At 46.9% G+C, this 11,813-nt stretch overlaps 1 protein-coding gene across 1 annotated transcript; it reads right to left on the reverse strand.

Annotated features, from left to right (window-relative positions):
- Positions 1-524: 524 nt before the first annotated feature.
- Positions 525-9,795, reverse strand: SMIM13 (small integral membrane protein 13). Its single transcript, XM_084850336.1, has 2 exons — positions 9,651-9,795; positions 525-773 (listed from the first exon to the last, which is right to left on the reverse strand). The coding sequence occupies exons 1-2, from the start codon at positions 9,724-9,726 to the stop codon at positions 580-582; spliced, it is 270 nt and encodes an 89-aa protein (XP_084706462.1). The 5' UTR covers positions 9,727-9,795; the 3' UTR covers positions 525-579.
- Positions 9,796-11,813: the final 2,018 nt, after the last annotated feature.

The raw sequence follows: 11,813 nt of genomic DNA on the forward strand, positions 1-11,813 counted from the left end.
CACACTCACACATGAGTCTGGCAAGACGTTAGGTTTTTTAAAAACCTGTTGTGCACTGAAGCCAGGTACCCAATTATGTTTTAAGTCAGTTGTTAAAGCCTCCACATGAGCCTAATACTGATTTTAACCTATGGGAGAGGCCCCTTTTTAGACCATTTCCCTAAAGCAGATCATTGCATTCATGGATAAGGCTCGAGGAATACATGTTTTCCTAGATAAAATGCATAAATAAAGAATTACAGTCAAGGCTAGACACAGTTTGTTGCAGTTCTATCACGTCAGTAACCATTTCAGCATTGAAAAGCTGATCACATTTCCACTGGAGCAAAAACAAAGCCAAATCTTCGAGGAACAGACACAGGAGCACAATTCCCTGCAAACTCCGCCCAGAAAACAGAGGAGCCATTTCTTTTTGCTAGCCCCCCTTTTCCAAGTCCTATCTTGCTCTCCATTAAAATGGGGCCCGAATCTCTTCTTAAGGAGTCTGGCTTTCCTCATTCAGCATCTCAGTACGCCCACGCCATTTGACCACAGAGGTGTCGTCCACCAGTCGCTTGAGGATTATCCTGCAGTCCCATCTTAAGTTGCTTCGTCGGCAGGTGCCCTCCGCTGCCGGGTCGATTTCTGCCTGCTCCTCTGTGGGGTGGGCGACACATCCTGTTCGGCTTCGGGCTCAACAACTTCATTATCCCCCTGTTGGGATCCCGTGTCTCCTATCAGCTCACGTAAGAACTTGAACTTGGATAAGAAGAGATGCCAGACCACATACCAACCTACAGATGGTACCAAAGGGGGGGGGGGGTTACTCTGTGAACATAAACGGTGAGTCCCAAATCCACAAAGATGCACAACCCAATCCACAAACAGCAGCTGTGCCAGTACAACCACTCACACACAATGCCCCGGCTGCATAAACGTTGCCGAAGACCAGTTGTGCATTACCTCTGAAAGACACGGAAAGCTTAAGAACTGTGGTATAATGTTTAAAGCAAGGTTAGGGAACCTCTCCTCCCGCAAGGGCCACTTTTCTCTCACTCCACCCTTTCTCTCACTCTGCCTGTCTCTCCCAAATTCCCACCCCAACTATCGCCCTGCCTCTGCACAGGGAGGGGGATTTTCGAGGGGTGGGGTCAACAGATGCAACCCTCTGCAACAGAGGCATCTTTTCCACTGGTGCTTGGAAAAGCTTCCAAGCATCAACGGAAGCATTGTAAAAGCCCAGTTACTGTGTGGGGGTAAGGAGAGGGCACCGTGGACTGGACGGAGAGGCCGCCATCCCCTCCCCGGATCCCATTCAGGGTGTGGAGGGCTGGAGGAGTCATCCTGCCCCCCCCAAAGTAGTTCCCCACCCCTAATACCACTCTAGAATGCCTTGCTCTGCTTTGGTTAGCGAGCCAGCGATGCCTTTCCTGGATCACGCAGACTGCATAGCGTCACTCACTGCCTGGTCATATCCACACTGAACTTCTGCGATGCACTCTCTGTGTGGAAGAGTGTCCAGAAATGCTAACGGGTGGAGCAGCCATAATAGTTTCTGGTGTCAGTTTCTTGGACTACATCACAGCAGTTCTTTTTCATTTCTCCTGGCTCTCAATTCATTTCCAGGCACAACTCAAGGCGCTATTTTCTTCCTAAAAATCCCTACATGGCTTGAGACCACCTCCACCTGCATGAACCGGCTCATTCACTGCATTCAACATCTGAGGTCCCGATCCATGTTCCGCACAGAGTTGTGCTTGGTGTGGACACGAGGGCAGTACCGAGATCGTGGCACTCCCTTCAACACAAAGGTTCAGTTGGACCCTTGAGCTTTAGGAGGGCAGCAAATACTATTTCATCCTGCCATGCCTTTGTTCTAAATTTCTGCTATAGCAAGGTATTTTTAAACCAATCCATTTAGTTGTATGCCCCTCTCTTGTTGCTGTTTTAATTATTTAATTGATGGATTGTATTCATGTTTTATCACATTATTTTTATTGCATATTTGTGTTTTTCAATCTAGAAGCCACCCTCGGGACTCTTTTGGGGACCAAGAGTCAGAATAGACATTTTAAAAAATTAAATAGATTCTCTTCCTAAACAGTCAGTGAGAAGATGCCAATTTGTATTTCTTTAAAGTGAACCTACAATCAGTTGTATCAACAAGAATGTACAAATCATAGATTTTAAGTCAATTAAAAGATAAATTCAATGCTAGATTAAACATCACAAATCAAAAAGATCAGCCTTGCTGAAAAAAAGCCAACATAAAAGTGAACAAACCTGAGGGCTAGTTGTTAAGAGACTTCAGGTGCTTCTACACCTGCCGGCCAAATGTTTGTGTTAAATTTTGTGGTTTACAGTCCTTCATTGACCTACATCTAGTTTCACCTCCCTGTTGCTGCATGAAAAATCCATGTCACAGATCTCTGTTTGTGGGAAGTGAATATCATATCCTCACAAGATGCTATCAGATGTTCAAAACATTTAATGATATAGCGGAAACATGACAGATATCTCCTGCCCTATACAGAAATCACTGTAAAGAGTAACGCCTTTGTTATCTGTTATCTGTAGCAGAGTTAAAAAACCAAAACCAACAACAACAACAAAAAACCCACCTACCTCTTCAAAAAGAACAGGTGTGTGGAACTGCAGCTGCCAAATGCCTTCAGGGGCATAAGCTGTTGCTTTCTGTGAAATAAGCTCTTGGCTATGGAAGAATTCAAAACACCTCATCTCAGCATTTAAGGATGAGCAGCTGTATCAGTCTTGTTCACAGCAGGATTTCACTGATGTGGGGACAGCAAGCACAAACACAGAGGAATAGAACTCTCTTCTTTTTGCTTCAGCCTTGTATAGGAGCCCACAGGTTTTTTTACCAGCCTGCTAGGAGCAAGGAGTTGCAATCTACATTTAAGGTGTGGCTACTGCCTGGGCCCTAAGATCATTCTCAGCGGTCCTTCTCCAGGAGCCCCTGCCAAAGCAAGTGAGGCGGGGGGCTACCATGAAGAGGGCCTTTTCTGCTGTGTGGCAGGAGCTCCCTAGAGAGATTCTCCTGGCACCTACGTTGTACTCTTTCAGGTGCCAGGTAAAGACCTTTTTCTTTTCCCAGCATTTTAGCGTTATAGTATTCTAACTTTGCTGTTTTAAATCTCTTACTGTATTTTCAATCTCTGCATTGCTGCTAGGTTTGATTCTGGTTGTATTTTTATACTGTAGTTTTAAGCTTTTATATTTTATACTGTTTTTATTCTGTAGTTTAGTTTGTGTTTTTAATTTCTGTGTACTGCCCAGACAGCTTCAGCTATTGGGCGGTATAGAAATGTAATTAATAAATAAATAAGTTAGAGGAATTGTCAGACCAAGGTTTACAGGGTATACAGCAGGGAATGACCCCATGCCCTAAGCCTGGGATGGACAGCTTTCAAGGGAAATTGCCGCACTGCCCCTCCCCGCAGCTCCAATGGGGGCCATATCGCTCCTCCCTCGGCTGCTGTGCTTCCGAATTTGCAGTTCAAATTCAACAGTGGCAAAACATCCCAGTGAGTTTGCTTTGAACAAGGCACATGCTCCCCACCCCTTTTTCACAAAGCAAAAATGCTGCGCTTTTTTTGCCACCACACCACCAATTTTCGGTGGCAAATTAAGCAGTGTGGCAGGGGTGAGTGGGGGCTGCAAAAAAGGCCAGGGGGGTATTGCCCACCCCTGCCCTAACTACAGCTCAGCATGTGTAGCAGGAGAAAGAGGTAAGTTAGGAGTTACTACCAGTTGAGGCTGGTGGCTCTGATGTCAGTGGGGCGGTAAATCCACTCCAGGTTTCAGTCCGAACCAGTCAGTACTCTAGAGGAGCTATCCAAGGTGTGAAGCACCTGGAGTGGAATGGACTGAAGCCTGGAGTGGATTCACCACCCCACTGACATTGGAGCCACCAGCGTCCACTGGACTACAGCTCCAAACGGTACCAACGCCTTCCCTAATGTCCATGCTTCTGCCTCCCACAAGTCCTAAGCTCTGTGGTCAAAGTAAAGCATCAGTGCAGCATAGGCTATGGACTACAACTTGGACTACAACTTCCAGAATTCTTGACCACTGGCCATGCTGGCTAGGGCTGATGGGAGTTGAAGTCCAAAACATCTGGAGGGCACCAGGCTGGGTAATGCTGGTCTAGCATATATCTGCAAATCAGTTTTATCATGATGATTGTTCAATAAATGTATCACCACATGTGGTGAACCTCTTCTTGGGATAGGGGCCTGTACATTCAGGCAATCCCACCCCTATTTACCAAATGCAGAACATCACCCTCCCTTCACTTTTGCTGCCACCATTAACCTACACAGCTTTTATTTAACATACACCTTTTCCCCTAAGGTAGCTGGGATGATGCATTTATTGAACAGTCATTATGATAAAGCTCATCTGCAGAAATATGCCATACTGGTGCTCCTGCCTTGACAAGAGGAATGGAATGGCACTGCTGGAAAAGAAGGGTGGGGGAAGAGGCATACAGATATAAAGGCACCTTGCCCATTCACTCACTCTAAGCAGCCAGCGCCCGCCTGTTTACTTGCTCTGGGTGGTCTACTGCCTGTGAAGGGAGAGCTTTTAAGGCTCCTCCCCGCCCCTGGCTCGACACACATACCAGATTTTGTTGCACGGCCACTACGTTGCATGGGGAAATCTGCCGATTTGGATAGAGGCATTCAACTGGCATCAGACAGGGTTGCTCTGCCCCTGAAGGACTAAATCTGTAGTTTGGGGGCCTTTCTGGACATGGAGTTGACTGTGGAAGGACAGGTGGTGGCAGTGACCAGGAGTGCCTTTTACCAACTTCTGTTGGTACACCAGCTGCAACCCTATCCAGGGAGAGCGGACTTGGCATCCGTTACGTATGCCCTTGTTACAGTCAGATTGGACTACTGTAATATGCTCTACGTGAGACTGCCTTTGAAGACAGCCCCACGTAGAGTGCAGTACAAATTCAAGGGGACCCATTTTAATTCTGTTGGATCCAAGTTTACATATACTACAGAACTGACGGATACCCAGATAGTTTTTTGTATGTGGAGTCGAAGATGTTTTGGTGGCCTGAAAAGACAGATGGTGGCAGAGTGATGAGATTATGTTGATTTTTGGACTCTGTGTTTTGGAAAAGGGTCAGGGCTGCAAATGCAGGGAGTCTAAGTAAACACAACCCCTGTTCCCTTTTCCAGGGATACCCCCTGCAGCCTACTGGCACATAAGGACACAAAGGCTAAACTGATTTCCTTGCCAACACCAAAGACCAGAGCACACACTGGACAGCCTTTTTGCCTATCCACAGAAAGCTGACAAAGATGGCAGCTTTGGGTGGTCACAAAGGAATAAATATTGAGGGTTTGTCCCCTCTTCTCTGCTAGCGCTGTCCCTTTCCTAGGGTTGTATCTGATAGTGTCATTCTGCGAGTGCAAAGCTTTTACCCCTTGTGGAAAGCCCACTTTCATCCCTGCACAACTGTTGTTTGATTCCGCTTGCACAACCCACTGCACAAGCCATAGCACTACTCCTTATGAGTTCATTGGGCTAGGTGTTACTTGCCCAAGTTGGTCTGCTAGCGATTGTGCAAGGACTGGTGGAACACCACCTCTTGTACTTTTTCTGTTAGGGCAGAGGTTCGCAATTTTTTCTACTCCTGGGGCCCACTTGAAAATGACTGAGGCCCACCAGTCACAAAATGGCAGTGCAGGGTCAAAGCTAGTCATAAAATAGTGGCAGCTGGAGGCAGAGTTTGGCATTATAAACTGAGAATTACTGATATCACTTTGTTGTTGTTATCTAACCCCTCTTTGGAAATGTAGCCATGAAATTAAAAGACGCTTGCTCCTTGGGAGGAAAGCTATGGCACACCTAGACAGCATAGTAAGAAGCAGAGACATCACCTTGCCCACAAAGGTTCACATAATCAAAGCTATGGTTTTCCCAGTAGTAACGTATGGCTGTGAGAGCTGGACTATAAGGAAGGCTGAGCGCCGAAGAATCGATGCTTTCGAACTGTGGTGCTGGAGAAGACTCTTACGAGTCCCCTGGACTGCAAGGAGGTCAAATCAGTCAATCCTAAAGGAAATCAACCCTGAGTGCTCATTGGAAGGGCAGATACTGAAGCTGAAGCTCAAATATTTTGGCCACCTAATGTGAAGAAAAAACTCCCTGGAACAGACCCTGATACTGGGAAAGACTGAAGGCAAAAGGAGAAGGGGATGGCAGAGGATGAGATGGCTAGATAGCATCACCGATGCAATGAATATGAACTTGAGAACACTCGGGGAGAGAGCGGAGGACAGGAAGGCTTGGCGTGCTATGGTCCATGGGGTCACGAAGAGTCAGACACGACTTAACGACTGAACAACAAAAACTCTTTGCCACAACTATTTCCTTGAAGCAGGGAGTTCCAAAGTTCAGCTTTCTTCAAGTGAGGTACAGGCATTGGCTCAGGAGGTACCATGACTCAGCCTCCCCATTTCAGGCAGAATTTGCTAATCCAGAGATTTGCTAATCTAGGCAGAGAAGACTTTTTATTTTATATTATGTTCTTCCTCCCACATGCCTTTCAAAGTATTCTTATTCAACTTATGTCATTTCTTTCCCCTTTCTCCCTTGATTTGTAACCTACCCCCCCCCCGCCGCCCCACATGGCTAGTTTCTTTCATCCCTCCCTCCTGCTGCTTTTACATTCACTTCCTCCTACAACAGCTTCCCTTTTATCCCTTTCCTCTTTATTCCCAGTTTATTATTACTACTACTACTACTACTACAACTACTGCTACTACAACAACATTAGCCGTGCTCTCTAACCAATTCCTGTTGCAACGCCTGCCTGTGCAGTGTACATAGGCAGGTGCAGGACAGTCAAGCCAAGAGGCAGTGGGTCGTCTGCAGCAGTGAGATGAATCTGGATACAAACCCCTAATTATACAGTTTCTTGCTGGTTTCTTGTTCCCTTTCAAAGTCTTAGAACCAAGCAACACAATTGGGAGAATCATGTCACACAGCTCCTGCATCACATATGAATGTTTCCCCATGTCAAGTTCCCTTCCCATGGCAAAGTACCCTGTACTTTGGGGGTTTCAGGGTACTGGCTTTCTTCCTGATGCACACAGAGAAGGTTGTTTTGTTTTTAAATGGGGGACCATTCAAATATGACCTTCCCCACTTGCAGTCTGAAGTTGTGCAATGCAGCACAGGCTCCACTGTGCAAGTGTCCTGACTGTGCGGTTCGGCTTTTAAATACTGCAGAGGCAGGGCTCTGAAGGAAGGGAGCTCAGCAAAAAGAGGAAGACATTTTGGCTTATGTTATGCTAGCACAGGGGGATAGAACCTCAGGGCCAGGGGACCAACCCAGCCCTCCAGTGTTCCCAGATGGCCCCGCCCCTTCCCCCCCCCAGCCACTGATTTGGCGGCTTCCCAGCTTTCCCAGAGGCATTCCTGGCGACAGGCTCCCACTTCGCTTTGAAGTGATCTCAGCTGCCAGTAAAGAAAATATAAAAATATTTTTAAAATAGAAACTGGGAAAGTAGGGTGTCTTGGTGGGTACCAAGGGTTTAAAGCACATTAGTGCTGCAGGCACCACACTGCCTACCCCTGAGCTAGCTGATCCATACTCTGACTGGCAACAGAGGTCAGGTTTCAAACACAGGGGTCTTTTTCAGCCCTACCTGGGGAGGCCACTGCTTGAACCTGAGACCTTCTGCATGGAACACGCTCTGTCACTGAGCTCCAGCCCTTCCCTGAGTCATTTATGGAAACCAGCTATCATCTAAAAAGGCTTGCCTACCATTACTGGTCTTCTTATTGAGGAACCTGTGATATGCTTCTGAGGAACCCTGAGGTTTCCTGGAGTAATACTTAAAAACCAATGGACAAGGTAACCCACTGGTTGCCTTTAAATTCTATAGGAGGGGAAAGTTCCAGCACACCAACTATAGTTAGTTAGTTCCCTACAGAGCGAAGCTATACAGACACAACTGTAGTTCATTAAAATCAGAGAATACTTTCTGTCTTATATTCCTGCAACAGTGACATAGGCCCAATGCAAATAAGGGTTAAAAGTGCTATCATCACCTGTGAAAGGAACATAGGAAGCTGCCTTCTAACAGGACAGTGTTTGTCCATCTAGCCCGATATTGACTACTCTGTTTGGCAGAGGCTCTCTAGGGTCTCAGACAGAGATCTTTTTCATCACCTGATCCTTTTAACTGGAGGAGCCAAGGATTGAATGGGGACCTTCTACTAGCAAAACATGTACTCCACCACTGAACTACAGATCCAAAGGCATGCACACACTCATCCCGCTATCATCCAAGTCCGGCAGGTTTTTGCAGTGCTTCAGACCTGTTTGACCAGAGATGAACAGCAGGACAAAATGAGTGCATCTGCCCTTGGACCAGGATGCCAGCAATCACAGCACCTTCAACTTCACCTCTTAAGAACTATCAACTGTTTGCAGGCCAAGATTCTAAGTGTTAAATCCAGCCCAAGACTATAAATATCAACCTTCCCCTGATATTTTTGACTTCAACTCCCATCAGCCCCAGCCAGCATGGCCAATGATCAGGAATGCTGGGAGCAGTAGTCCAATATATCTGGAGGGCACACCAGGTTGGGGAAGCTTGTGTGTTAAATAATCACACAGTGGCACTTAGAGACACCACTTTATGCCCGACTACTTCTGGCTACTGACATTAAATCAAGACAGCACAACTCAGAACAGCAATAGTTTATGGCTGCTGTTTGGGGACTAAAAAACTACTGCCTGAACACTGGGGCAGATTTCAGTTGGCATACTTCACACCACAACAAGCCTTCTTATCAGCTTTGGTCCTCTGAAGAGAAAACTAGATAAACAACTCTGCCAGCATCTTACAGTCTCTTCCCTGCCCTTCTTCCTCCACATCTTAGTGCCAGAATAATCAAAACACCCAACAGCTTAAAAGTATAGAAGAAGCAAGATCTTCAACATATTTATCTTGCTAATTTAGATTTTCTGTCCGAGAAAAATGGAAGCCAGTTTATTAACTAAATACTTAAATACAAAGAGATGGACAGTCAGGGAGATGAGCCTACTGCAGCGTTTTCAGAACCGTATTAGTTTTTCAGTATCTACCCTCCTTGTAGTTGCTTGGGGGACAGCTGCCTTTCAACAAGTATTTAAATGTTCATCCTTACAAGTACAAAACGGGAACTTGCCCAATATATTTCCCTCATCGCACAAAGCACATGCTCATGAATCCATGGGCTTCCTTACCCCTGCCCCATCAAGTTTGTTAAAACAGGTGTAAAATGTATCCATTTATGGACCTCTTGTCAGAGCAGTCGTCCCTAATAACTAAACAGCTTTGGGTGCAATCTTACGCATGCTTAGACAATAAAAAGTCCTACAGTGCTGGCTGGGAAATGCTGGCAGTTGTAGGGCATTTTTCTGTCTAAACGTGCACCTTACTTATCCAACTGGAAAACAATAATATCGTAAAATCACAGCATAGAAGCATCCCCAAGATCAAAATAAGAGAAGTGTCCAAAGATAAAGCAAAAATCATCATGATCATCATTTTACTAGAGCACAGGAAGGGGGCTAACAAAAATCAGAGATGAGAAGACCAACACGCTTGGCCCTACAAGATGAGTGTACTCACCACAAAGCATGAACAGCAGGACGCAAACCAGCGTGGCCACGATGACCAGCAGTGTCAGGCCAATGTTTTGCCACATTTTCGCAGTCAAGATCAGGGGCTGTTTTGGTCTTCACGGCTCGATGTAGTTAACCGCAGCGGGGGGGAGGAGGAGGAGGCGGGAGGCGACAGCACCATCCCTGCCCGCCACGAGGGAGTGAACCAGTGGACGGAGGACAGGATAATTCGGTGCGGTAGACAAGCTGCTCAACTGGAGCAGGAAGAGAAGGGAAGCCGATATGCTCTGACTCGATGGCGATTCCTCTGCTCTGCCCTTCCAAGAGCTTCTGCCTAGCAATCAAGCGGCAGGGAGTTCCAAAGGTTAAAAGAGACACGCGGAGCTGAAAAATAAAAAGCGAAAGAGGAAAAAATGCCAGCAAAAGATAAAACTAAAAATCAGTGGAGGGACAAGGCCCCGGGGCTTTGAGGGGTTAGAAAGCAAAGGAGAGGGGACTAAGCTGGCGGAAGAGAGGCTGCGGCTGAAGCTAGGCGGAGACGAGCCCCGCACTCATCGGTCCCGGCCCGGAGCCTAGGCACTTCCATCAATCCCTTCGCGGGAGGAGGCGAAAGAGGAAAATCCCCCCTCCTCAAGCCGCAAGGTGGTTTCTCCCCCGTCCTGACCATACGGCAGCCGCAAAAAGAGCCGGGCGGCGGGAGGAGGGGAAGACCGCAGCTTCCCATCACCCGGACATGGCTCTCTCCCCTTTTTTTTTCCCAGCGGCAGCGAACTCGCTTATGGGAAACGTAGTTTAACCTCGGAGAGTAGCCCGGCAAGCGCTGGAAACAGGCACCGCGAGGACTTCATCTCCCATCATGCTCATTGAACGAACGCTGGCCCGCCCACCCCCAGTCGGTCCGAGGCGATTGAGGCAGAGTTATCACACTCCTGAATCACTTCACGTTGCTCTAAGGAGCCTTTTTTTTTGGTAGGACATCGTAAGCTTGCGGTTTTTTAAAAAATAAAATATTTCCCGTGTCTCCCTCGTGTACAAAGCTGGTGTAAAACACATTGACTAGAATAATATGAAGTGGTGGCGCTTGAACGACCAACACATTTGGAGTGCAAGCCTATAGGTGTCTACTCAGAAGTAAGCCCCACTGAGTTCAATAGAGCTTTTGTTGTTGTTCAGTCGTTCAGTCGTGTCCGACTCTTCGTGACCCCATGGACCATAGCACTCCAGGCCTTCCTGTCCTGCGCTCTCTCCCGGAGCGTGCTCAAGTCCATATTCATTGCATCCGTGATGCTATCTAGCCATCTCATCCTCTGCCGTCCTCTTCTCCTTTTGCCTTCAATCTTTCCCAGCATCAGGGTCTTTTCCAGAGAGTTTTCTCTTCGCATTAGGTGGCCAAAATATTGGAGCTTCAGCTTCAGTATCTGTCCTTCCAATGAGCACTCAGGGTTGATTTCCTTTAGGATGGACTGATTTGACCTCCTTGCAGTCCAGGGCACTCGTAAGAGTCTTCTCCAGCACCACAGTTCAAAAGCCTCAATTCTTCAGCGCTCGGCCTTCCTTATAGTCCAGCTCTCACAGCCATACATTACTACTGGGAAAACCATAGCTTTGATTAGACGGACCTTTGTCGGCAAGGTGATGTCTCTGCTTCTTACTATGCTGTCTAGGTTGGCCATAGCTTTCCTCCCAAGGAGCAAGCGTCTTTTAATTTCATGGCTACAGTCACCGTCTGCGGTGATCTTGGAGCCCAAGAAAGTAAAATCTGTCACTGCTGCCATTTCTTCCCCTTCTATATGCCAGGAAGTGATGGGGCCAGATGCCATGATCTTTGTTTTTTTAATGTTGAGTTTCAAACCAGCTTTTGCACTCTCCTCTTTCACCCTCAACAAGAGGCTGTTGAGATCCTCTTCGCTTTCTGCCATTAGGGTGGTATCGTCTGCATATCGGAGGTTGTTGATAATTCTCCCAGCAATCTTAATTCCAACCTGTGATTCATCCAACCCGGCATTTCTCATGATGTACTCTGCATATAAGTTAAATAAGCAGAGTGACAATATGCAGCCTTGTCGTACTCCTTTCCCAATTTTGAACCACTCAGTTGTTCCATGTCTGGTTCTCACTGTTGCTTCTTGACCCTCGTACAGGTTTCTCAGGAGACAGGTAAGGTGGTCTG

This window comes from Heloderma suspectum, chromosome 4 (genome assembly GCF_057233095.1).
Source record: "Heloderma suspectum isolate Gila_16-S chromosome 4, 16-S_ref, whole genome shotgun sequence".
Lineage (NCBI taxonomy): Eukaryota > Metazoa > Chordata > Lepidosauria > Squamata > Helodermatidae > Heloderma > Heloderma suspectum.

Excerpts from the sequence above, each read along its gene's own strand:
- SMIM13 (XM_084850336.1), bottom strand. The coding sequence starts at position 9,726 with ATGTGGCAAAACATTGGCCTGACACTGCTGGTCATCGTGGCCACGCTG. Across the intron at positions 774-9,650 it reads CCTGCTGTTCATGCTTTGTG|GTTGGTATGTGGTCTGGCAT; the intron begins GTGAGTACACTC and ends TACCATCTGTAG.